The sequence below is a fragment of the Carassius gibelio genome, chromosome A16 (assembly GCF_023724105.1).
Source record: "Carassius gibelio isolate Cgi1373 ecotype wild population from Czech Republic chromosome A16, carGib1.2-hapl.c, whole genome shotgun sequence".
NCBI classification, from domain to species: Eukaryota; Metazoa; Chordata; class Actinopteri; order Cypriniformes; family Cyprinidae; genus Carassius; species Carassius gibelio.
The window spans coordinates 684,350-711,823 of NC_068386.1; the positions used below are offsets into that span (position 1 = coordinate 684,350).

The 27,474-nt window shown below is 40.8% G+C and overlaps 1 protein-coding gene across 3 annotated transcripts; it reads left to right on the forward strand.

Moving 5' to 3' along the window:
* The first annotated feature begins 82 nt into the window (after positions 1 to 82).
* On the forward strand, positions 83 to 27,102 carry LOC128030273 (DENN domain-containing protein 4B). Of its 3 annotated transcripts, none has more exons than XM_052617754.1 (29): positions 99 to 475; positions 1,563 to 1,772; positions 7,950 to 8,264; positions 8,802 to 9,054; positions 9,927 to 9,996; positions 10,102 to 10,271; positions 10,518 to 10,759; positions 11,722 to 11,788; positions 13,317 to 13,375; positions 13,447 to 13,591; positions 13,800 to 13,975; positions 15,577 to 15,677; positions 15,780 to 15,995; positions 16,532 to 16,677; positions 16,767 to 16,900; positions 17,006 to 17,120; positions 17,196 to 17,402; positions 17,551 to 17,679; positions 18,288 to 18,432; positions 18,512 to 18,655; positions 18,734 to 18,917; positions 19,628 to 19,904; positions 20,994 to 21,098; positions 21,184 to 21,359; positions 22,225 to 22,612; positions 22,691 to 22,790; positions 23,641 to 23,806; positions 23,885 to 23,943; positions 24,942 to 27,102. In XM_052617754.1, the coding sequence occupies exons 3-29, from the start codon at positions 7,969 to 7,971 to the stop codon at positions 25,085 to 25,087; spliced, it is 4,416 nt and encodes a 1,471-aa protein (XP_052473714.1). In that variant the 5' UTR covers positions 99 to 475; positions 1,563 to 1,772; positions 7,950 to 7,968; the 3' UTR covers positions 25,088 to 27,102. The 3 variants fall into 3 exon arrangements, with proteins under 3 accessions (XP_052473713.1, XP_052473714.1, XP_052473716.1); XM_052617756.1 differs by lacking the exon at positions 1,563 to 1,772 and adding an exon at positions 6,353 to 6,498; XM_052617753.1 differs by lacking the exon at positions 1,563 to 1,772 and having other exon boundaries at positions 83 to 475.
* The last annotated feature ends 372 nt before the right edge of the window (positions 27,103 to 27,474 follow it).

Here is a 27,474-nt window from a genome sequence, read left to right on the forward strand (position 1 = left end):
GACAAATATATAACGTTAAACTGAATTTTTAAATCCTTGTGAAGTCATCATAAACAAGCGTGTCACGTGACAACGTCATGCGTCACTTCAGCAGCTCGCCACAACCTTCACAGTGACGCTGGCGGACGTGATGATAATAGACACCGAATAAAACGATTAAAATCAGAATATTATTATTTATTCAGACCGATCAGAAGCCGCATCTGCAGTGTCAGTCAGCGCGGTTGTTGTAATGCGGCTCCGCGCCGCTGGGCGTCAGTCCGCGCGTCGCGTCTGCAGCTGCTCGGAGCCCCTGCTTGCTTTCTGTCCGTGATGGCGGAACGCAGCGGCGACGGTTGTTCCGCGCAGTGAAACTCGAGCCTGATCGCGTCCCGGTACCGGCCGGACCGAATGACAACCGAGTGAGACTGTATGAGCCGAAGCTTCAGGATGAGATGAGAGTCGAACTGAGCCGAACTGCGCTTCTGCTGCTTAGGTGAGTCCCGAACCGAGCCGAACTGAGCCGAGCCGAGCCGACAGAAGCGGAGCAAACTGCTCGACTAAAAAAGACAGCTGTAATAGATGCGTGTTATTGAAACATGAAGATTCGTCATGAGATCAGCCGAACCAGGTGTGTGTGTGTGTGTGTGTGTGTGTGTGTGTGTGTGTGGACCGTCGGTCGTTCTGAAGCGGGTCCGAACCGGTTTTGTTTCAGGACTCGGATAGTACGTTAGCGATTCAACACAGAATTTATTTTCGATCACAGATTTGCTTTTATTCATATAATATTGAACCGGACGTGCCCAGAAATATGTCAAATTGTTTTCATTATCGAAACATGGAACCAGAATGGCATGCCAACATTTCATTTCTGTTTTTGACTGAATATTTACAATATATTGAATGTGTTTTTGATTAAATTAGTGTAGATGTAGACTGTGCTCTATAATTGATATCTATAATTGATCAGTACATATTGATATATGTCAATAGTAGATATCATCAGCTGTCAGAAAGCACATATCAGACATAACCAAACACAAGATCATTCTGTCCTGGCCTCTTGACTGATTAATTCAATTTTATTTAATTCACGATCATTTAGATTATTGTCCATCTTACAGGGATGCCTGTGTTTTGTCTTGTGATATATATCATATTTATTTATTTGGACTTAATATTTTGGAAATAAACCCAGGACAGTGAATATAAATTCTGAAATATTCAGAATTCTGAAATATTCACTAGATAAATATACAACCATGTTGATCTTCAGGCTCAGAATGCACGCGCAATGCATTAAAATTACTGAACTGCATTTCCAAGACATTTCTCATTATTTAGTTTCGTATTAGCTGAATTCTATTTAAAGTTCTGTAAAAAAGCACATTTGTTTAGAGTTGAGTGCACTTGTGAAGTTTGATGTTTCTGAGATGAATGAGTGATGTGTTAAGTAATCGTGATCTCAGCCGTGCTAGTGTTAGGGTGTGTGTCTGAGAGTCACTGCGAGCGTCTTACAGAGATGATATTCACACAGCTTGAGATGAACTGAGATGAATGAGGGAAACTCTTGTGTTTTGCAGCTGATGAGTTTGAGGAAGTGAGTGTTGAAAGTGCTTAGAAAGAGCTAAAAGCAGCGTGGACAGGAAACGCATCAGCTCAAAGATGAGCTGAAACAGGAAGTGGAGTTTTCTATTGAAGACACCTGAGGTAGAGTGTGTGAGCCACTGAAACACGCGGCTCAACCCAACTCATCCGAAAGTATTCGTCTGACCAATACACTTTCATTCAGGGTGAGTGATGATGAACTGTGGCCTCTGGCTGTGTTTACGATCGCAAACTGCTCACACTACTCAGAATCATGCACCCTACTCATACTACACTACTCATACTATACATACTAAACTACTCCTACTATACACACTACTCTAATCAAACTGATCACACTGATCACACTACTCACACTACACTACACTACTCACACTGATCACACTACACTACTCACTGATCACACTACTCACACTATACTACTCACTGATCACACTACTCGCACTACACTACTCACACTGATCACACTACACTACTCTCACTGATCAATCTACTCACACTATACTACTCACACTGATCAATCTACTCACACTACACTACTCACACTGATCACACTACTCCCACTACACTACTCACACTGATCAATCTACTCACACTATACTACTCACACTGATCAATCTACTCACACTACACTACTCACACTGATCAATCTACTCACACTATACTACTCACACTGATCAATCTACTCACACTACACTACTCACACTGATCAATCTACTCACACTATACTACTCACACTGATCAATCTACTCACACTACACTACTCACACTGATCAATCTACTCACACTACACTACTCACACTGATCAATCTACTCACACTACACTACTCACACTGATCAATCTACTCACACTACACTACTCACACTGATCTCACTACTCACACTACACTACTCTCACTGATCACACTACTCGCACTACACTACTCACACTGATCACACTACTCACACTACACTACTCTCACTGATCAATCTACTCACACTACACTACTCACACTGATCACACTACTCACACTGATCAATCTACTGACACTACACTACTCTCACTGATCACACTACACTGATCTCACTACTCACACTACACTACTCGCACTGATCTCACTACTCACACTACACTACTCTCACTGATCACACTACTCGCACTACACTACTCACACTGATCACACTACTCACACTGATCAATCTACTCACACTACACTACTCTCACTGATCACACTACACTGATCTCACTACTCACACTACACTACTCGCACTGATCTCACTACTCACACTACACTACTCTCACTGATCACACTACTCACACTACACTACTCACACTGATCACACTACTCACACTGATCAATCTACTCACACTACACTACTCGCACTGATCTCACTACTCACACTACACTACTCTCACTGATCACACTACTCGCACTACACTACTCACACTGATCACACTACACTACTCTCACTGATCAATCTACTCACACTACACTACTCGCACTGATCAATCTACTCACACTACACTACTCTCACTGATCACACTACACTGATCTCACTACTCACACTACACTACTCACACTGATCTCACTACTCCCACTACACTACTCACACTGATCTCACTACTCACACTACACTACTCACACTGATCTCACTACTCACACTACACTACTCACACTGATCAATCTACTCACACTACACTACTCTCACTGATCACACTGCACTGATCTCACTACTCACACTACACTACTCACACTGATCTCACTACTCACACTACACTACTCACACTGATCACACTACTCCTACTACACTACTCACACTGATCTCACTACTCACACTACACTACTCTCACTGATCACACTGATCACACTACACTGATCTCACTACTCACACTGATCTCACTACTCACACTACACTACTCTCACTGATCAATCTACTCACACTACACTACTCTCACTGATCACACTGATCACACTACACTGATCTCACTACTCACACTACACTACTCACACTACACTACTCACACTGATCTCACTACTCACACTACACTACTCTCACTGATCAATCTACTCACACTACACTACTCTCACTGATCACACTGATCACACTACACTGATCTCACTACTCACACTACACTACTCACACTACTCTACTCACACTGATCTCACTACTCACACTACACTACTCTCACTGATCAATCTACTCACACTACACTACTCACACTGATCTCACTACTCACACTACACTACTCACACTGATCTCACTACTCACACTACACTACTCTCACTGATCACACTGATCACACTACACTACTCACACTGATCTCACTACTCACACTACACTACTCACACTGATCAATCTACTCACACTACACTACTCTCACTGATCACACTGATCACACTACACTGATCTCACTACTCACACTACACTACTCACACTACTCTACTCACACTGATCTCACTACTCACACTACACTACTCTCACTGATCAATCTACTCACACTACACTACTCTCACTGATCACACTGATCACACTACACTACTCACACTGATCTCACTACTTACACTACACTGCTTGCACTGATCAACTACTCGCACTACTCATACTATACACACTACACTACACACACTACACTACTCACTGATCACACTACACATACTCTACTTCTCATACTATACACAAACTGCTCATAGTGCTCACACAATGCATACTATACACACTATACTACTCACACTACTACACATCCTACAAATACTACCCACAGTACTTACACTACACAAATTATACACACTATACTTCTCACACTACAACTATATACAATATATAATAGACATACTATTCTATACACACTATACAATCTACTCACACATGCTCACACAACACATGCTACACAAACTCTATATATTAGTCAAGTCACCTTTATTTATATAGTGCTTTAAACAAAATACATTGCGTCAAAGCACTGAACAACATTCATTTGGAAAACAGTGTCTCAATAATGCAGAATGATAGTTAAAGGCAGTTCATCATTGAATTCAGTGATGTCATCTCTGTTCAGTTAAATAGTATCTGTGCATTTATTTGCAATCAAGTCAATGATATCGCTGTAGATGAAGTGACCCCAACTAAGCAAGCCAGAGGCGTCAGCGGCAAGGAACCGAAACTCCATCGGTGACAGAATGGAGAAAAAAACCTTGGGATGCTCTTGAGTAGAGCTTCCATTTCTATCTGTTATTTTTAGTGTCTCTCTCCTGACTCGGGGTTCAGCCAGACTGACAATAGTTCAGGCGTTTATGTACAGAGTAAATGTCATTGTATTTACAGACTGGGCTCAAATTGTTGAATTTAATATGACATATATATCGACCTGCGGCTGGTTCAGTGTTTGTGGTTTGAAGCTCCAGCTCAGATCGTTACTCTTTAGGCCTCTTGAGATCTTCTGGGCTGTTCTGGGATCAGTGAAGAGTGCTCCGTTCTGCTGTGTGTCCTCCATCAGTACCTCAGTCTCTCCTCCTGATTTCTGTGCTGGTGGTGTGTGAAAGGACTCAGATCTGCTGAAGTTCACGTTCTGTGAGTTAGTTTGATGTGGAACAGGTCTCAGCACAGAGTTCGGCTCACATCAGTGAACTTCCTGTAGACAGAGACTCATGGTTCATGATTCAGGAGCATCTTCATGCTCTTTGACTGTGTTAACATGCGCACCAGATTCTGTTTCAGCTTTATTCTGAATATTATTTTTATACAAACAGCATTGGGAATATATTCCTGTACTCATGGTTGTTGAATGATAAGGTTTCGTGAGGACGCACCCATCGGAGCAATAGCTATGTTTCCATCCCAAGATTTGAATTTAACTTGTGCGCAAATCTTTGCCCAGGCATTTCCGAACAACCAAAACAACATTTCAGATGCAGTGCAACGAGATCGGTCCACTGGTTAGTCAACACATGGTGGAATTTATTCAGTAAATGTGTTTCCATCATAGTTTATCCTACTTATGTGCACATATGTTTTTTTTTACGAGTATTTGTATAATTTATGTGCATATTGGTGTTTCCATGCAGTGTTTTGGAGATAGCTTATGGTAGAGAAATGAACAGCTCTGGTGGACATTCCTGCAGTCAACATGCCAATTGCCCGCTCCCTCAAAACTTGCGACATCTGTGGCATTGTTCTGTGTGATAAAACTGCACATATTAGACTGGCCTTTATTTATACTAAGGCACACCTGTGCAATAATCACACTGTCTAATCAGCATCTTGATATGCCAAAGCCGTGAGGTGGATGGATTATCTCGGCAAAGGAGAAGTGCTCACGAACACAGATTTAGACAGATTTGTGAACAATATTTGAGAGAAATAGGCCTTTTGTGTACACATCTTTGAGTTCAGCTCATGTATAATGGGGCAAAAACAAAAGAGTTGCGTTTATAATATTTTTTGTGTATATTTATACGCTTTACATTTTATAAAAAGTATATTCATTATAGAAGTATTGATGACTTTATAAACATTTTTTTTTTAGTTTGCACTACTTTTCCAAGTCTAAATATCAGACTTCTGAGATTGCCATATATATATATATATATATCAAGCTTTTCTAAGGCTGTGTGAATCCTGGTTCGGAAATAAAAAATGACAGTGTTTGAGGGAAATGAAAGAAATGTGAAAAGTGTGGTGTAACTTCAGTGCGTTTCTGCCGGAAACACATTTCCCCACTTTGATTTCTGAACGCTTGAGCGATGAAGAGGAAGTGAAGTGCAATGGCTGTTGTTTCCTCTGATAGTTTCCTGCACGTGTTAGCAGTCGCTCGTGTTGGTGTGATCAGACTGATGTTTACTCGTCTCTTCAGTGACTCTTTCATTCATGAGCTGATCTGAGAACAGAACCAGACCGATCCGAACCGATGTGCTTCAGTCCTGTCTAACAGCGGTGAGTTAACCCGATCCGTTTCCAGCAGGGGACTTCCGGTCCTGAGGCGGTCGCCATGGTGACAGGTGTGTTTGTAGATGTGAGTGTGACGGATTCAGAGAGTCACCTGCGTGTTGACCTTTGACCCCATCGTGACACGTGTGTGTGATGAGCAGGAAACACGCTGACAGTGTGCACTTCCTGTCACGAAATCTCACCGAATTAGACAAATTGTGGATGAGTGACTCAAAGTTTCATGCATGCGTTTGATTACCACTATTGGTTCACTGATATAATGGCATTTTCTGTGTGTGCTGTGTGTAAAATGAGGATTACCCTTGATTTATTAGAAAAATATGATTCCCAATGCACACAAATTTCCTGAGATCCCCGTTGGTTAAAGTGTTTACTTCCAGTTTAATTATATGTTTATTAATTATCTGTTTATTTGTGAAAAATACTTTGTCAACTAAAGTATAAGTATGTTTATTTGACACTTTTTAATCCATCGTCAAATGATTTTAAATTTCTTAAATATTAATTAAAAAGAAAATAATATCGGCTTTATATCGGCTACCCTGCTTTCTAAGATATCGGCATCGGCTGTCAAGAAAACAATATTACTATATTAGAAAACTAATTACCAGCGTTTATGATGATTTCATTTGTAATAAATCATAAACATTGAATCTAGAAAAATAAATTATTTTTAAAATTGTAATAAATGATTCAATTGTTAAGGATTTACAAATTGAACTGATTAGACATCATTATTTAATGTAAGAATCCAGAAAAAAAATTAAACAGTAAACATAAAATAATAATAAAAAATAATACAATATTTCATAGAGCATACATATTATTGTAAAAAAATAAAATAATAAATTGATACTTTAAGATTTTCAAACTCATTGATTAGACATGCTTTATTTATAAAAATATTATTATTGTTATTATTATTACAATTTAATTGAACCATTTAAATAAAATTCAGAAAAAAATAAAACACAGAATTTGAGAAATAATAAATATTTAATTTGGCGCTAGTATTGTTTCAATTGTAACAAATTATTGAATAGTTCAACTTTAGTGCGTTTAATTGAATATGCATCTTATTTGATTAATACATTTTAATTACACCATTAAAACGATTTCATAAGTCATTATTATTGTGAAAACTGTATTTAATTAAATAAAAAAAAAAGTTTTATGGTTAAATTCAATTAATCAGACATGATTTACTTTAAAATTAAGATTAACTGTAAACCATTGAAACAGAGTCCAGAAAAAAACATTGAACCGAAAAACAGAGAATCTGAAAAAAAAAAAAAAGTTTTCATAAATGTATTAAATGAATCAATTGTTAAAATGGACTTTTAACTATTAAAACAGAATCCAGAACATTTAAAACAGAAAACACTAAATGCTTGTTCATCTGTAAAGGTGTGTGTGTTTGTGTGTGTGTGTGCCAGTGGTGTCTAGACCGGCGTGATGACAGAAGAGCGATGTCCTCAGCTGGTGGATTATTTCGTGGTGGCGGGTCTGGCGGGCGCTGGGTCTCCGCTGGACGAGGAGGGTCACCAGAGGGGCGTGAGAGCGCTGCAGCCCGTCATTGATCTGGCCGTGATCGCCCGTGGTCTCGGGGAGGACGTTCCCGAGGGATTCACCTGCATCGAGAAAACACAAGGAGGCCATCCGGCGGAGCTGAGCGCAGGCCTGCTCAACAACACACACATGTTCCTGTGCTACCGCCGAGGACACGACAAACCGCCCCTCGTGGAGCTCGGGTGAGAGAACACAGCACAAACAGTTAGACATCACTCAGGAGAGGTGTTGATGCTCTTATAGTCTGATGCAGTGAAAATATAGAGCTCAATTTTATTCAGAAACTCAAACTAGCATTATTAAAGTAGCATTAAACCATTCAAATACATATTTGTTTCTTAAAATAAATATAATCAAATAAACTAAAATAAAACACTGAAATTATATACAATAATAAACTTTTTATTATTTCAGCTAGATATTGAGAACTTGATGTACTAAAATAACTAAAACTAAAGAACTAAAAATGAAATGTGTATATGTATATATACACACACACACACACACACACTGCTACAATGGAAAAAATGCATTTACACAATTACTAAAACCTAAACTAAAAATAAAAACAAAAACCTGATTCAAAATATTGTTAAAAGTAATGCTCTAAATGTGAGTCTGTGCTCTATATCTCCAGTGATGTGATCATGCAGTGTGTCAGATATGAGCAGCAGCTCGTTCCCGTCGACTGATGATTGTGTTTTGTGTGTGTGTGTCAGTGTTCTGTACGAGGGCAAGGATCCGGTCAAGCCGGGGTGGCAGGTGATCGAGACGACTCCATACAGTCGCTCTGCGAACCTCAGCTCCGGCGGCCCCACAATGCACCGCACTTTCCTGATGTTTCGCCGAGCGCCGGACTCACAGGCGCTGAACACGCTGGGCGTCACCGAGATCTCACTGCTGATGCCTAGCAAGGGCGAGACGGCGCCACACACCTACTGCAGAGTGGACAAGGACCTCAACACCGGCATGGTGATGATTCACTGACTCACTGACCCACTGACCCACTGATTCACTGATTCACTGACTAACTGATTCATTAACTCACTGATTCACTGACCCACTGATTCACTGATTTGCTGACTCACTGATTCACTGACCCACTGATTCATTAACTCACTGATTCACTGACCCACTGATTCACCGATTTGCTGATTCACTTACCCACTGATTCACTGATTCACTGACTAACTGATTCATTAACTCACTGATTCACTGACCCACTGATTCACTGATTTGCTGACTCACTGATTCACTGACCCACTGATTCATTAACTCACTGATTCACTGACCCACTGATTCACCGATTTGCTGATTCACTTACCCACTGATTCACTGACTCACTGACTTACTGATTTGCTGACTCACTGATTCGTTGACTCACTGATTCACACAGAAAATCGAGTGTTAGAATATTAAATAATTTTACTGTTTTACTGTATATTTGATAGAATAACAAAATAATGTTATTGATAGAATAACAATAAAATGAATTTTTTTTTACAGATTAAATGTATATCATATTCACATAGGAATAATGTAATTACTGTGTTTACGGTATTTCTGATCAAATAAAAGCAGCGTTGATGAGCAGAAGGGGCTCTTTGAGAGACTTTACTGAGCTAAAGAGTTAATGAGCAGTGGATTTAAATCTGTTTCATGTAAACGAGTGCTGAGCTTGTAATTATGTCCACATCTGCTTCTCCTTCCTATTTAAACACACTCCAGAAAACACCATCAGCTGTGAACTTCCTCTTCTGCTTTAATCTGTTTCTCTGACTCTCGGTTTCTTCTCTGTTGGTTTGGATGTGTGTGTGTGTGTGTGTGTGTGTGTGTGTGTTCAGTGGGGCTCGGCGCTGTATCTCTGCTACAAGCGTTCAGTGGTTAAAGCAAACGCTCTGTTGTACGAGGCAGGTGAGTTTTACACTCATACACACACACACTCACTCTTACTGTTTATACTGCGGGTGCATCTGTAAGCGTGTGTGCGTGTGTGCCTGTGTGTGTGTGTGTGTTCAGGTCTGATCAGTCGCTATCCGGAGGAGGATCTGGAGTCGTTCCCGCTGCCGGACTCTGTTCCGGTCTTCTGTCTGCCGATGGGAGTGACGGTGGAGAGCTGGCCGCTCAACACTAAATACCAGCTGCCCGTCTTCTCCACCTTCGTCCTGACCAGCGCCTCCGGAGACAAGGTCCGTCTGCTCACAGCTCATGACCCGCTCACTCCAGTAACAACCAGTCCAGCGTCCCGTTTCTCTGAAAGCTACTGACGTCTGAACACTTCTATTCATCAAGAACACATTCAATCGATCAAAAGTGACACTAATGTTAGAACATCTTACCGACTCCTAAAGTGCTGTCAAAACTCAGTGTAGCCCTGATTGCATCTGATGGTTTGGTCACATGATTGTGTGTGTGTGTGTGTGTGTGTGTGTCAGGTGTACGGCGCTGCGATCCAGTTCTACGAGGCGTACGCCCGCGAGTCTCTGTCGGAGCGTCAGTGTGTGCGTCTGGGTCTGCTGAGCGTCGTGGACCGCCGGCCCATCACTAACCGCAGCGTTCAGGTCAAGAAGAGCATCTGCGTCCTCTCACACTGGCCCTTCTTCAGCGTCTTCCAGAAGTTCCTCACCTTCATCTACAGATACTCCATCTCTGGACCACACGTGCTGCCGCTGGAGAAGTGAGTCATGTAGAATAAAAGAATAAAGCACTAATGGAAGTTTATGATTCCAGATCTTTCAACAACTTCACATTCTTCAGGGTTCTTGGTCTTTTTGATCCTGTTGATTAGGATTAAAAAAATGTTTTTTTACTTACAATAAACAAATACATAAGAAACATCATTTTTGATAATTTATTTATTTGGATATTTATTTATTTTAAATATTTTAGTTCATTTTTAAAAAGAACGCTGGTATTCAAAAGATGATATTTTGAGAAAAGTTTCTTTCTTCACGGAATACAGAATAAAAAATGTTATTGCAACTTTTTATATTTAATTGTGACTGTTTTCCCCAAATTCTGAGAGTAAAAAAATCTGAAATGCAAGAATTAAACACAGAATTAAGATTTTCTATCTTCTAGATTTTTCTATCTTCTTCTAACTCTCACAACTCTCTCTTTTTTTTTTTAGGAATAAAAAATTAAAAAGTTGATAGCAACTTTTTATCTTTTTCTCACAATTTTTATTTTATGTCTTATAATCCTTAGTTTTGGGAAAAGTCAAAATTGTGTGATAAAACCTCTGAAGTGCAAGAAACAAAATCAGATTTATTTTTTTATTTTTTATTATTATTATATTTTGTGGTAGAAATGAGGTTCTATTATTTTGCCCATATAGTCAAGTCACCTTTATTTATAAAGCGCTTTAAACAAAATACATTGCGTCAAAGCACTGAACAACATTCATTAGGAAAACAGTGTGTCAATAATGCAAAATGATAGTTAAAGGCAGTTCATCATTGAATTCAGTGATGTCATCTCTGTTCAGTTGAAATAGTGTCTGTGCATTTATTTGCAATCAAGTTTCATATAGTGAAAGTCAGTGTGGGTCAATGCATTATTGCAGATATCTTCTTGTGTGTTTGATGGGAGAAATGAAATGTGTTCATGAAAGATTCCTTCTGTTGAAATCGTCTGCAGGCACATCTCGAGCTTCATGCACAACGTCCCGTTCCCGTCGGCGCAGCGTCCTCGGATCCTGGTGCAGGTGATTGATCTCAGAGTCTCCCCGCAGGCGCCGGCCGCTGGGCCACTACAGACACGTGGGTAACGGGGGGTGATGAAGCTCCATCATCATCCTCCTCTCTGACTGTAGCATAGAGATCCAAAGCAAATCACTTCAATCAGTAGAGCTTGTCCAGAGCTTGAGATCCAACTGATCCAGGGATTGATTGATTAAGAGTTAATCTGGTGCTGGGCGGGAAATCAGAGCATGAGGTGGAGAAGAAAATCAGTGTGACCTGAACTCAGAACTCTGTGTGTGTGTGAGTGTGTGTGTGAGTGAGTGAGAGTGAGTGAGTGTGTGTGTGTGTGTGTGTTAGAGAGAGAGTGTGTGTGAGTGTGTGTGTGTGAGAGTGAGTGAGTGTGTGTGTGTGTGTGTGAGTATGTGTGAGTTTGTGTGTGTTAGTGAGTGAGTGAGAGTGAGAGTGTGTGTGAGAGTGAGTGTGTGTGTGAGTGTGTGTGAGTGTGAGTGAGTGTGTGTGTGTGAGTGAGTGTGAGTGTGTGTGAGTGAGTGAGTGTGTGTGAGAGTGAGTGTGTGAGTGAGTGTGTGTGTGTGTGTGAGAGTGAGTGAGAGTGAGAGTGTGTGTGAGAGTGAGTGTGTGTGTGAGTGTGTGTGAGTGTGTGAGTGAGTGTGTGTGTGTGTGTGAGAGTGAGTGTGTGTGTGAGTGAGTGTGTGTGTGTGAGTGAGTGTGTGTGAGTGAGTGAGTGTGTGTGTGAGAGTGAGTGTGTGAGTGAGTGTGTGTGTGTGTGTGAGAGTGTGTGTGTGAGAGTGAGTGAGAGTGAGAGTGTGTGTGAGAGTGAGTGTGTGTGTGAGTGTGTGTGAGTGTGTGAGAGTGAGTGTGTGTGAGAGTGAGTGTGTGTGTGAGTGAGTGTGTGAGTGAGTGTGAGTGTGTGTGTGAGAGTGAGAGTGTGAGTGAGTGAGAGTGTGTGTGAGAGTGAGTGTGTGTGTGAGTGTGTGTGAGTGTGAGTGAGTGTGTGTGTGAGTGAGTGTGTGTGTGAGAGTGAGTGTGTGAGTGAGTGTGTGTGTGTGTGAGAGTGTGTGTGTGAGAGTGAGTGAGAGTGAGAGTGTGTGAGAGTGAGAGTGTGTGAGAGTGAGAGTGTGTGAGAGTGAGAGTGTGTGAGAGTGAGAGTGTGAGTGAGTGAGAGTGTGTGTGAGAGTGAGTGTGTGTGTGAGTGTGTGTGTGTGTGTGAGTATGTGTGAGTTTGTGAGTGAGAGTGAGTGAGTGAGTGTGTGAGAGTGAGAGTGTGAGTGAGTGAGAGTGTGTGTGAGAGTGAGTGAGTGTGTGTGTGTGAGAGTGAGTGAGTGTGTGTGTGTGTGTGTGAGTATGTGTGAGTTTGTGTGTGTTAGTGAGTGAGTGAGAGTGAGTCTGTGAATGTGAGTGAGAGTGTGAGTGTTTGTGAGTGTGTGTATCAGCTGTTTGTGTGTGTCACTTTGTGTTTCTTTGTGTGTGTGTGTGTGCGTTAACTCTGTGTGTTTGTTAACCAAGTGTGTGTGTGTGTGTGTGTGTCCTCAGCTCTCTCCGTATGATAATCTGCTGCTCTGTCAGCCCGTGTCGTCTCCGCTGCCGCTCAGGTGAGTTCTTCTTCTGATGATCTGATTGGCTGCTGCGTCTGTGCTCTGATTGGCTGATGCTCTGCTCTCAGTGGGGCCAGTTTTGTGAAGCTGCTGCAGAATCTGGGACCGGAGAACGCGTGTCTGCTGCTGCTGGCGGTTCTGACCGAACACAAGCTGCTGCTGCACTCGCTGCGGCCCGATGTCCTGACGTCCGTGAGTGAGGCGCTCGTCTCCGTGAGTCCAGCACACATCACACACGGATTCAGAGCAGCTCCTCAAGGAGGAGTTTGGATTTTCCAGTCTTTGTTGCACATGACTGATCCTGGTTATGTTTTTTAAGCAAAATGATTGATGAACTGTGAAAACATTACGGTGCAGCCCTGAGTAACAGTGTGTGACTTCCTGTCTCTGCCGGTCATGTGACGGGTGTTTCCTGTGTTAGATGCCATTTCCTCTGCGCTGGCACTGTCCGTATATCCCGCTGTGTCCGCTGCGGATGGCAGATGTGTTGTGTGCTCCCATGCCCTTCATCGTGGGCGTCCACTCCAGCTACTTCGACCTGTACGACCCGCCGACTGACGTGGTGTGTGTGGACCTGGACACCAACACCATCTTCCAGTGAGTCTTCCTGCCGCCTGACAGGATTCCAGATAAATGCTGCTCTTCTGAACTTTCTGTTCATCTGTGAATCCTGAAAAATAATATGCATCACAGTTTACATAAAAATATTGTGCAGCACGACTGTGTTCAACACTGATAATAATCAGAAATGTTTCTTGAACCGTAAATCATCATATTATTCTGATTTCTGAAGATCATGTGACACTGAAAACTGGAGGAATGATGCTGGAAATACAGCTGTGCACCACAGAAATAAATTACACTTTAACACAGATTCACACAGAAAACAATATTTTAAATTATAACTAGATTTTTTTAAAATCGTCAAGACAAACTTTGGGTCAGATTGAAAAAGACTGAAAGTTTAAACCAGCTGTAAAAGCCTGAAGTTTGAAAATTTAGATTAGAATAATGTTAACATGATAACATGTTTCTAGCATGTTTAGCATCTTTTTAGCATGATAACTAGCATATTGCTGGCATGGTTAGGATGTTGCTAGCATGAGTAGCATGTTACTATTGTGTTGCTAGCATGATAAACAAGTTATTAGCATGTCATTACGATTTTGCTTGCATGACTAGCAAGTGATTAGCATGTTGTTAGAATGATTAGCAAGATACTAGCCTGTTTCTAGCATGATTAGCATGTTACTAGTGTGTTGCTAGCATGATAAACAAGTTACTAGCATGTCACTAGGATGTTGCTTGCATGACTAGCTAGTGACTAGCACGTAGTTAGCATGATTAACAAGATACTAGCCTGTTCCTAGCATGATTAGCATGTTATTAACGTGTTGCTAACCTGATTAGCATGTTACTAGTGTGTTTCTAACATGATAAACAAGTTACTAGCATGTCAATAGGATGTTGCTTGCATGACTAGTTAGTGACTAGCACGTAGTTAGCATGATTAACAAGATACGAACCTGTTTCTAGCATGATTAGCATGTTAGTAACTTGTTGCTATCCTGATTAGCATGTTACTAGTGTATTGCTAGCATGATAAACAAGTTACTAGCATGTCATTAGGATGTTGCTTGCATGACTAGTTAGTGACTAGCACGTAGTTAGCATGATTAACAAGATACTAGCCTGTTCCTAGCATGATTAGCATGTTATTAACGTGTTGCTAACCTGATTAGCATGTTACTAGTGTGTTTCTAACATGATAAACAAGTTACTAGCATGTCAATAGGATGTTGCTTGCATGACTAGTTAGTGACTAGCACGTAGTTAGCATGATTAACAAGATACTAGCCTGTTTCTAGCATGATTAGCATGTTACTAACGTGTTGCTACCCTGATTAGCATGTTACTAGTGTGTTGCTAGCATGATAAACAAGTTACTAGCATGTCACTAGGATGTTGCTTGCATGACTAGTTAGTGACTAGCATGTAGTTAGCATGATTAGCAAGATACTAGCCTGTTTCTAGCATGATAATGATGTTATTAGCTTCAAAGCTCTAGGAGCAGTAGCGTTTAGAAATTTAGTCTAAGAAGAAGATTAATGAAAACCTTAAGTAGCAGATCAGTATTTTACAATTGTACTGTATTTTTGAACAAATAAAGCAGAAGAAGCGTCTCTTTGTGTCTCCAGGTCTGAAGATAAGAAGCCTCTGTCCTGGAAATCTTTGCCCAGGAAACATGGGAAGATCCTGCTGAGCTCTCTGTCCAACCTGCACAAAACTCTGGAGAAGAGTGAGTGAGCATCACACACACACACACACACACACACACACAAACACACTGACTGACTTATGATGTCACTTCCTGTCCTCACGCTCTCTCTCGGTCCATCAGTCTATACTCCGGGTCAGGAGGAGGCTACGCTGGAGTTCCTGCTGACGGACTACGATCTGATCTACGGCCGTCAGAAGCAGCTGGAGCTGGAGATCCAGGAGGCCTTCCTGCGCTTCATGAGCTGTCTGCTGAGAGGATACCGCTCCTTCCTGCTGCCCATCACACAAGCGCCCTCCGACCGAACCACGGACTGCAGCTCGCTCTTCAACCTGCAGGGTGCGCTAACACCACTGACTTCACCGACCGAGAACACATCACAAATATCTGTGGAAGCCCTTTCCCACCACTGAATAAAAATAATGTTATTGTGACTTTATAACTCACAATTCTGACTTTGAGTGATGCAATACTGAGAAAAAAAGTCAGGATTATGAGATAAAAGGTCGCAATTAATTTTATTTTATTTTATTCAGTGGCGGAAACGGGCTTCCATAAATATCAGCACTTCAGCTAGTTGCAAAGACAACATTTTTATTTAGTTTAACTTAACGAATTAACCAAAACTTACGGAAGTCCATTTCCATCGCTGAATACAAATAAGGTTATTGTAACTTTGTATCTCCCAATTCTGACTTTAAATGATGCAATCCTGGAAAAGAAGTCAGAATTGCGAGCTATAAAGTCAAGTGCGATATAAAAACATGTAATTCTGACTTTTTTTTCCGCAATTTTGACTATTTCTCAGAATTGCGAATTTATATCTTGCATATCTCAGAAACACACTGTTGATGTTTTCTCTCGTGTGTTGTCAGGCTTCCTGAAGTCTCGTGATCGAGCGCAGCAGAAGTTTTACACGCAGCTCACGAGGACGCAGATGTTCACGCAGTTCATCGAGGAGTGTTCGTTCGTCAGCGACCGTCACGGCTGCCTCGAGTTCTTCGATGAGTGCGTGCAGAAGGTCAGACGCTCACCTGCAGTCACCTGAGCGCAGCGGCCAATCAGATGGCTCCGGTGACACCTGTGTGTGTGTGTGTGTGTGTGTGTCAGGTGGACGTGGAGAAGCCGGAGGACGTGCGTCTGATCGACCGAGACGAGTGTCACAGCGGTGAGCACACGGTGTTCATCATGCCTCCGGAGGAGCCACAGGAAGCTGACGGCTCCGAGTGTCCCGCCCCCTACAGGTGTGTGACCATCAGTCGTGTCCGTTCATTATAAACACCCTCAGACGTCTGATATCACTTCCCTTCTCCGCTGACATCCCTGCACGCTTGTGTGTGTGTGTGCAGCTATGACACGTTCCCGGTCCTCCAGGTGGATCTGTTCGATCGGCCGCAGGATCAGCTGCAGACTCCTGCTAAAGGAAGTGCCCCCAGTAGCCCCGCCCCCCGCCGCACTAAACAGGTACGAGCCACAGCTGAAGGTCAGGTCACGGGGTCAGAGGTCAGCCGGCTGACGCTGTGTGCTGTGTGTGTGCAGGAGATCAAGCTGGCGCAGAAGAAGGCGCAGAAGTACTCGACGGTGCCGGAGATGTGGTCTAAATGTCTGCTGGGTCACTGCTACGGACTCTGGTTCATCTGCTTACCAACATTCGTCAGAGCAGAGAGCAATAAAGTCCGAGCGTTGCAGGCCGCATACGAGGTGCTCAAACACATGGAGACACGCAAGGTGGTGCTGCCGGACGAGGTCAGAGACACACACACACACACACACACACACACATCACTATATAAAGCACTATCTGTATTCATATGATGCAGACGCAGTAATCGTGTGTGTGTGTGTATGTGTGTGTGTGTGTGTGTGTGTGTGTGTGTGTGTGTGTGTGTCGCAGGTGTGTTACCGTATCCTCATGCAGCTGTGTGGTCAGTACGGTCAGCCGGTTCTGGCGGTCAGAGTTCTGCTGGAGATGAAGCGGGCAGGAATAACGCCCAACACCATCACATACGGATACTACAATAAAGTGACGTGTTTCACACTCATACAGGGCTTCCTGAACTGGGGTTATGAGCCGGTGGAAAGATGATAAATCATTTTAAAAGAATCATGAGCAAAAGCAATAAAATAATTAATCATAAATGTGTAAATAATTGAAAAGAAAAATTATCAAAATCAATTGTAATGAAAATGTAAATTAAAATACATAAAAAATAAATTTCAATGAAAAACACTATTTTTTACACAATAAAAAAATAATTTAATAATAAAAAACTAAACATTTACTGAAGATTAAGTCATAAAAATGTAAAATTATAAATAATTTTTTTAAGCTCTCAGTAAAAAGTGGGATAATGTAAAAATAAAAGACACCAAAAATATTTACTTATGAGTTTTAAGTAAAACAAATATACAGTTAAAATAATTTAATTAAAACACTTACTAAATATTCAATCATTAAAATGTTAAATTGAAATACATAGATGGTTTAAAAAAAAAAAAAAAAAATGTTTAAGGAGATATTTCAGCAGAAAGTGGTTCAGCTGCAGAAAGAGTTTGGGAATCCCTGATATAATGAACAGGTAAAACTCTTCTCTTTACTCATGCGTGTGTGTTTTATTCTGGCGTCTGTAGGCGGTGCTAGAGAGTAAATGGCCATCCACCAATCAAGGAGGGCGTCTTCGCTGGGCGAAGCTTCGTAACGTGGTATTGGCCGTGGCTCAGTTCAGGCAGCCAATCAAACAGCAGAAGAGGAGCACTTCATTCAGCAGCCACACAGGTCAGAGAGGCCCCGCCTCCAGCACGTGATTGACAGCCAACAGCAGAGTCACATTCTCACAACCTGCTCCTGTTTCTAGGAGACGAGCTGTCTAAGCCCCGCCCCCACTCGGCGGTGCTCCGTAAGTCCAGCTGGAGCGGGTTGAGTGACAGCTCGAGCCACGAGTCGCTGACGAGTCTGGCCAAGAGCAACAGTGTGAGCGGCGTTCAGGCGTCAGCAGGCAGTGAGTGACTGATAATCCAGACTCGCGTCTGCTCGTTCTGTTTCTGAACTCTTATTCAGTCTTTGTTGTATTTATCAGAGATGAAGCTGTCAAAGCAGACGGCTGCGGCCTCAAGCAAGCCTCCTGCCGGCCGGCGTGACACACTGAGTCCTCCAGAGCCGGTGTTAGTGCGCCGCAGCGACGTCTGTCTGTCCACCTTCCACAGAGACTGTGCAGAGAGCACAGACACAGACTGCAGAGGTCAGCCGCAGAGGGACAGCAGGTACACACAGACAAAACAAGCACCAATGGTCCCACTTTATATGAAGTGTCTCTAACTACGGTGAACTTACAGCAGAACAGTTTTGCTGCTGTTGAGGGGGATACAGGTAAAGGTTTGGGTCAGGGACCGGTTTAAGGGTGGATTAAAGTGTCATTATAAATTTAATCTAATTAATTACAGATGTAAGGCCTTTTTTTTAATTTAAGTACAATGTAAAAACATGTACACAATAAGTGCATTGTGCTAAGTGAAAGTGGGGCTGCATAAATGAATAAAAATCTAGATTTTTTTTAAAACTATGATAAAAATAAAGTTAAATTTGTAAAAAATATAATTTTTAAATTTAAATCCTAAAAATGCTATTTTTGCATTTTATTTTATTTAATTGTAACAAATTAATTAAAATTAAAATAACTAAAGCAAAACGTTATTTTATGCACTATTGAATTTAGTTTTTGAATTTAAAATTTAAATAAATTATTTGCAAAAAAAAAAAACGATCAGGATCAAACACCTGTGTTTAATAGTGTGTTACACTAATTCACTCCCTAAAAGCTATCTGATTAAAATAAATTACTAAAAATATATATTTTTAATCTAATTGGTTATTAAACCATAAAATTGTAAAAATATTAAATTTAAATAAACTTTTTGGAAATTTTTTTTTGCTAAAATTAAATCCAAAATGTGGAATTTTTCCTGTTCTGCAGGTCGGTGGAAGTGAGGGAGACTCTGAACAGGAAGTCGGTGGATGAAAACTACAACAACGTTTCCTCTCCGAGCCGCAGTCTGACCGGGAAACTGCAGCAGCTGCTGACGCCCACGAGGAACCGTGCCTCGGTGCGACGGGCCGCTAGCATGGATGACCGGCGGCCGGGAGCAAACGGACACCTGCGCCACACATCAGACCAGAAACCGTCCCGCAAGAGCCAGATGACCGAGAGTCTGCTGAAGGCCAAGGATCGGCTGTACAACGCCACGTCTGAGGTGAGCGTGCTGATCCACATCTGACGAGTGCAGTTATATGAGCCTGCATTCAAGAATTCAATTATAAAAAAAGAAGTCAAAAGAATAGAAATAGAATAGAGAACACTAGTGTTAGAGGGTCAACTTCTTTATATAAATAGAAAACAAGTAGAAAGAATAGAAATAGAATAGAGAACGCTACTGTTTGAGGATCAACTTCTTTAAATAAATAGAAAACAAGTCAAAAGAAAAGAAATAGAATAGAGAATGCTACTGTTTGAGGGTCATATTCTTTAAATAAATAGAAACAAAAGTCGAAAGAATAGAAATGGAATAGAGAACGCTAGTGTTAGAGGGTCAACTTCTTTAAATAAATAGAAACAAAAGTCGAAAGAATAGAAATAGAATAGAGAACGCTAGTGTTAGAGGGTCAACTTCTTTAAATAAATAGAAACAAAAGTCGAAAGAATAGAAATAGAATAGAGAACGCTATTGTTAGAGGGTCAACTTCTTTATATAAATAGAAAACAAGTCGAAAGAATAGAAATAGAATAGAGAACGCTAGTGTTTGAGGGTCAACTTCTTTATATAAATAGAAAACAAGTCGAAAGAATAGAAATAGAATAGAGAACGCTAGTGTTAGAGGGTCAACTTCTTTATATAAATAGAAAACAAGTTTATAAAAGGAAAAGTCGAAAGAATAGAAATAGAATAGAGAATGCAAGAGGTCATGGTTTTGAACGAATGGGTTGAATCAGTGATTCAATATCTCACTCATTAAAACTACTGATATTTTTTTAAGAATCATTTTATATTTCATTGTAAAAAACACTGACATTTATCATCAGTTATTTGTGCAATGCTTAATCAAAATATTTTTGTTGTAATATCTATTCAATGCTTTTATCATCACAATAATGACTTTAAATTATCTTTTTTTGGGGGGGGATATATCAGCCCAAATTGATATGTGCTTAATTTGATTAATTCATTGGCACATCTTGTAATTAATTACATTATATTTCAATCAAATGACAGCCCTGATAATAATAGTGTGTGTGTGTGTGTGTGTGTGTGTGTGTGTGTGTGTGTGTGTGTGTGTGCGTGCAGAGCTCTCTGTCTGTAGGGAGTGACATTGACATGTTGGACACACAGACGCTGGCAGTTCCTCTCAGGAAGTCGTGGGATTCATCACAGGAAGTGGCAGGCATTGAGGTTTGTGACTCTTTATGCACTTCAGTAACGTTGAAGCAGGCTGTTTTCAGTCTCAGTGTGTGTGTGTGTGTGTGTGTGTGCGCAGGTGCTGATGTCGAGCTGCTCGCTGTGCCGCAGCTGTAATTCTCTGGTGTATGATGAGGAGATCATGGCGGGCTGGACGTCTGACGACTCCAATCTCAACACCACCTGTCCATTCTGCTCCGCTCCGTTCGTCCCGCTGCTGAACGCTGAGATCTGTGACCCGGGGCCCGTCTGCAGGTGACCAGATAAAACATCTGTGTTATATCAAATAAGATAAACATCCAGTGAAATAATACAAATCATTTGATTTCAATTCATTTATTTTCAGCGTTTTGACTAAATAACTAAAAATAGAACTGAAATTAAATTAAATGAATTAAAACTATATAATAAATAATAATATAAAACATAAAATAACTAAAACTTTAAAATGAAAAAAAAAAATCGAATTACAAAATATTAATGAAAATTGTCCAATTTATACAAAATAACAAACGAACATGCTTGAGTCTGTGATTAGGGGAACTTTTCTCTCCTTTAGGATAATTTAATATTTGTTTTAAAGATTAGATTATAAAACTTCAAATAAATTCTTCTAAATTAAATAATTTAAAAATATGAAATAAAAATATGAATATAAATATTTAAAATTCCTTTATATGAAGTTTATAAATAGTATTCTATTCATGAAAAAAAAAATTCTATTTATGTGATCAATATTCTCAACAATAAGTCGCTACGAATCAACGACGAGGTGAGAACAACACACACACACACACACAAACACACACACAGAGTCTAAGTATAATTTCATTTCTTTTAGGAGCTTAAAAAACTATTGATCAAAAATGTGAAATGTGAAGAAAATTGATAATCAAATACAGATTTTTATCTAAACATTAGAAAATACTTAGAAGAGGATGGAAATGATTAAAGTGGGGTGAGGGGGGTTTATTGGCACAGTGGTTAACCAGAAAAGTTTAAAATGGCAATTAATGCCCAAAAGTATAAAAAAAATTAATGCAGCATTATATGGAGTCACATGATTCTGTGTTTGTGTGTGTGTGTGTGTGTGTGTGTGTGTGTGTGTGTGTGTGTGCAGTGTGGAGCGCAGTAACCTGAGCACGGAGGATGATCTGGAGAATATCATGCGTCCTCGCTCCGCTCCGGGCGACACACTGCAGCTCCAGTGTAACGGCGTGAGAGAGACGGACACCAGCTCCGAGACCAGCAGCCAATCAGAGGGCAGTGTGCCATCAGTAGGCGGAGCCCCGCAGGTGACGGTGGCATACCTGAGCCCACTGGTAGTGCGCAAGGAGATGGAGAGTCTGCTGGAGAACGAGGGCGAGGCTGTTCTCTCTCAGGTCCAGCTACTGGACAGTCACTCCATCCTCTTCTGGAATCTGGTTTGGTACTTCACTCGCCTCGGCCTGCCCAGTAACCTGCTGCAGCTGCTGCGGACGTCTCCGCTGACCGCACGCCTCACACAGGTCTCTCTCTCTCACACAGACACACACACACACACACACACACACAGAGGAGCTCAGCTGACTGTGTTTGTGTGTCAGGGGTCAGAGGGCACGGCGGTGCGGGTGAGGCTGCTGTGGGACACACTGACCCCAGATACAGAGCAGTGGCCGGCACTCTACATGCTCTGGAGGATTCACAGTAAGACACACACACACACACACACACACACACACACACACACACAGCCTAACATCAACCCTCATAATACATTCAAAATCTCTGTACTTGTTTCACATTCCACAGTCGTAATTTAATAAAAGTTGAGTGTCTTGAAAAATCTAAAGTTAAAGGTGCTGTAGGGAACTTTTGTAAAAATATATTTTTTACATATTTGTTAAACCTGTCATTTTGTCCTGACAGTAGAATATGAGACAGATAATCTGTGTATAAATCAAGCTCCTCTGGCTCCTCCCAGTGTCCTATTGCCATTTGCAGAAATCCATTGCTCCCGGTAAAAAACAACCAATCAGAGCTGCGGTCCGTAACTTTGTTTGTGTTCAAAATGTAGAAAAATGAACATAATAAGCGAGTACACCATGGATCCATTTTCCAAACCGTGTTTTTGGCTTGTCCTGAATCACTAGGGTGCACCTATAATAAGTGTTTATATTCGGACTATTTTAGATTGCTTCGGGGATACCGCGGTGGAGTAACCCAGTACCTTTGTGATTCTTCATAGACATAAACAGAGAGAAGTAGTTCCGGCTACGATGTTCTTCCGCAAGACGCAAGCAGTTCTGTTTATTAACCGCTAGAGCGTCAAAAGTTCCCTACCGCAGCTTTAATATTATTCAAATAAAACCACATTGATCAGCAACCTCTCATTAATGAATTAATGTGAAAACATGTCAAAGTTTTGAATGTTAACATTATGCAAAATAAACACTCACAGTGCATTATGAGGGTAAAACTCATCAAGCACAAGTCCTACAGTATTAATAATCTGTTGATTTCTGTTATTTATTGTGATTCCTCTCCTGTCCTGCAGGTGGCGTCCCCATGCGCAGCTACAGCTGGCGGCATCACAACCATCCCTTCAACCTCACTTTCCTGGAGGAAGTGCTTCGCTGGATCGGCATGAACGAGGTACACAAGGCCATCACACTCTTCCTGGATACGGTTGCTAAGCAGCATGGCACTCCGCGGATACAGAGGTGAGGCATGGTGAGAGCTCAGGTGATGCTCAGGTGAGTCTGAACATGACTCTGATGTGTGTTTGTGTGGATCCGCAGGAGTCTGTACAGAGAGATGCTCTTCCTCACGGTGGCCGCCATGGGCAAAGATCACGTCGGTGAGTCGCGCAGAACCAGCAGACTCCAATAGACGAGCAGAACCTGTGCTGTTTTTATTTTTATGTCTTTTTGTCTGTTTTGTAGATGCATTACTCCTAACTTAAAGTGAAAGTTCACCCAAAAATTCAACATTTGCTGTTAATTTACTCACACACACACCATCCAAGATGTACTTGTTGAAAATATATATATATAATAATAAATAAAAAAAAAAGAATAAAGTTGATGGTCTTTCATCCAGCCAGAAAGATCTGTCAGACAGGCTGTATTGCAGGCAGCTACCGTCAGATCGTCTGGTTGGAATGAGAAGTAGATTTGAGTGTCATCAGCATAGCAGTGATAAGAAAAGCCATGCTTCTGAATCACAGATTCTTATGATGACATGTATATGGAGAACAGAAGTGGTCCAAGCACCGAGCCCTGAGGCACCCCAGTAGCAAGAAGTTGTGACTTAGAAACCTTTCCTGCGCAATTATATTATTAAAGCATCAAATAATGATGTGAATCATGGATATTTTACATGTCTTAAGCATATAAAGTGAATAAACTTGCTTTCTTCAGTTCATCTTTTTACATAAACAGTTAGAAACCATAAAAACTTTAATTTGGCCCTGCATTCGATGCAGATCTGGTGGTCTTCGGTCTGAGTCGAACTGTTTCCTCAGGAACTGGAGCACTGAATCAGTTCATTCATCTGAGAATCAGATATTCATTAAAAAGAACCAGTTCAAAAGAATGATTTGTTTGTGAACCGGAGTGATATTGTTATAAATAATGTTACATTTCATAAGACCTCAGTATATCATCAGAAGCCTAACAAGGAGCATCATTTCAGCTAAAAATATTCTTTATTGTTCTTGGATGGCCTGAGTGTGAGTACATTAACAGCAAATGTACATTTTTGGGTGAACTAATCCTTAAGTTGAAGAGAATTTCAAATAATATTTAAAAAGTAAATGAACAGTGTTTCATCTGTGTGTGTTTGTGTGGTCCTCAGCTTCCTTTGATAAGCGTTATAAAGCGGCATATGTGCGCTTGAGCAGTTCTCTGGGCCGAGAAGAGCTGAGGAGGAAGAGAGTCCAGCCGCCCAGTCCTAAAGCGGTCGACTGCAGACGCTGCTTCCTGCTGCCACTGGAGTGCTGAACACACACACACACACACACACACACACTCCGCTCGTCTCGTCTCATCGTCGTCTTCATGCTGCTTAAGGAGGAAATGCGAACACACAGTCCAAGCACTTTTGCAGTACGTTCACCGCAGATGCAGCTGTGCATTATGGGAACGCATGACCCTTTCACCAAAACTGCTTCTGTATCCCACAATGCCGAGCAAACTGACACCTGGCCACTCCTCAAACTACTTCATTGGATCTAGTGTGGCGTCTGGATTTACCTCGTTTATTTCTGTTCGTTTGATTTCTTGGAACTCAAAGATGAAGATCTGGTTGTAAACGCCGGAAGGCATCATGGGAGTTTGAGATAATTCTGCACTGGAGTGATGCTCTGAGCTGCTTCATGTTAGTGTGAGATGTTTCCCGACCAGCAGATCCATCGTCTCTATTCTGGACAATAGAGTTACTGCATAAACTAGTCTAAATAGGATTATTTAGTTCCTCCGAACTGTGTTTGTGTGTGTGACAGAAAGCAGTACTGCTGTTGAGCTACAAACACTTTTTATTCAGTCATTTTAAAGGCTTTCTCCTGGAGAATCATGACTTCCTGTGACGTCTGTGTGCTGCCGTCAGGATCACGTTCAGCTCGTTCACCCACAAACCAGCTGCTTTTAGCTTTGAGACGTTGTTCACAACCATCAAACGCATTCACCTCCAAACTCTCACTCGTGTGAAGAACAGATCATTTACAGACAGAAATCATCATTCTTTCAAACCTGTGTGACTGTGTTTTCTGTTCATATAATGAAAGTCAGCGGGTCCAGAGTTTTTTTTTAATCTCCCAACATTCTTCAAAATACTTAAACATTTAGTCATTTATCAAATATTCATTTTCAGAACATCAGAAGACATGAGGAGAGTGAATGATGGCTAAATTGTCTCTTTAAATGCACACATCAAGGTTGAAAATGGAGATTTTATTTTATGCTGTTTTTCAGTCATGTCTGATGATGATGATTTATTTTTTCTATACGCATTCGGAGTCCAGGATATAATACAAAACTATGAAGGAACTAGAGACATTGAATCCAGCTGACTTCCTGTACATTTCACAATAAGTTTTTTATACTAACAGAGCTAAAAGTTCAAAGTTGCAGTTACAATATTTAATTTAAAACAATAATTTGTGATACACTAAAGAAAATTTTCATTATTGTTTTGCTATATCTATATAAATACACTTCACAGTAAGATTTCATTTGTTAATGCATTAGCTAAAATAAACTGTTAATTAGCAAATAGCAATATATTTACAGCATTTACTAATCTTTGCTCATGTTCGTTAATACAAATTTATGTATTTGCATGCTAACAGTGCACTAACTAATATTAATAGATACAACTTTTGATTTTAATAAAGTATTAGTAAATGTTCAAATTTGCATTACTTAAAATTAATAAATGCTGTAGAAGTATTTTTCATTGTTCACGTTAACAAATGAAAACTCACTGTAAAGTGTTAAAAATCTCGATGTAGAAGACTTGTCGTTCTGTTGGTTTGGTGGTGAAGTGTGATCTGCTGCGATGCTTCTCTGTTGTGTCGGGAAGCGTCTCTTTCTGGTTTGCTCTTCTGATCTCTGTTTCTTGGGTTTCTGTATTTGTCTGAGCTTCTTCTCCTGGAGTGAAATGGATGTGATCTGTGTTTAAAATCACTGTTACAGAGGAAACACTCGTGAATGTTGTATATACGCCACATTCGTTAGTCTTAATTTTATTGACAAGGAATATGAACCTGCTAGAAGAGTTTTAGTGGCATTAGAGGAAGTGATGTAAGAGGAAGCTGTAGTTTGTGCTCTCCTTCAGTAACTGCGAAGAAGTCGAGCTCCACTGCAGCATGAACATCTGCATTTATCCAAATAACAGAGATTATAAAGCTATATTTAAGTTTTTGTGTGTTTGCTGTGCTAATTTATATTGATGTGACCTTTGTTGTGAATGTTGTTTTGTTTTTTCTTTTTTAAGAAAACCATTTTAAGAACCCTCATTCTGTCTGAGTCTCTTCAGATCACTGGCATGTGAGTTTATTATAAATAATCAGCATGAAACCTTTGATTATACACACACACACACACACACACACACACTTGTGTTATAATTAAAGTAGAAGCAGAAATACCCCAAAACAAATAAAAAAGCCCTCCTCTGGCTCAAACAGAATCATCTTTTAAAAGGAGCATCTGAGACAATCAGCTGACAATGGATGTAACTTTTGGTTCAACTGCATTTCCCCAAACAAACTACAGGGGTCGTCATACTCCATAAAACAGGGACTTCCACAAAGATCCCTGTAACCAAATATCAAAACAAATCAGTCAAATAATATACCTGAGTCACAACCAAAGACAGCTCCTAAAAA

Excerpts from the sequence above, each read along its gene's own strand:
- LOC128030273 (XM_052617753.1), top strand. The coding sequence starts at position 7,969 with ATGACAGAAGAGCGATGTCCTCAGCTGGTGGATTATTTCGTGGTGGCG. Across the intron at positions 9,055-9,926 it reads AGGACCTCAACACCGGCATG|TGGGGCTCGGCGCTGTATCT; the intron begins GTGATGATTCAC and ends GTGTGTGTTCAG. Across the intron at positions 16,901-17,005 it reads GAGTGTCCCGCCCCCTACAG|CTATGACACGTTCCCGGTCC; the intron begins GTGTGTGACCAT and ends GTGTGTGTGCAG.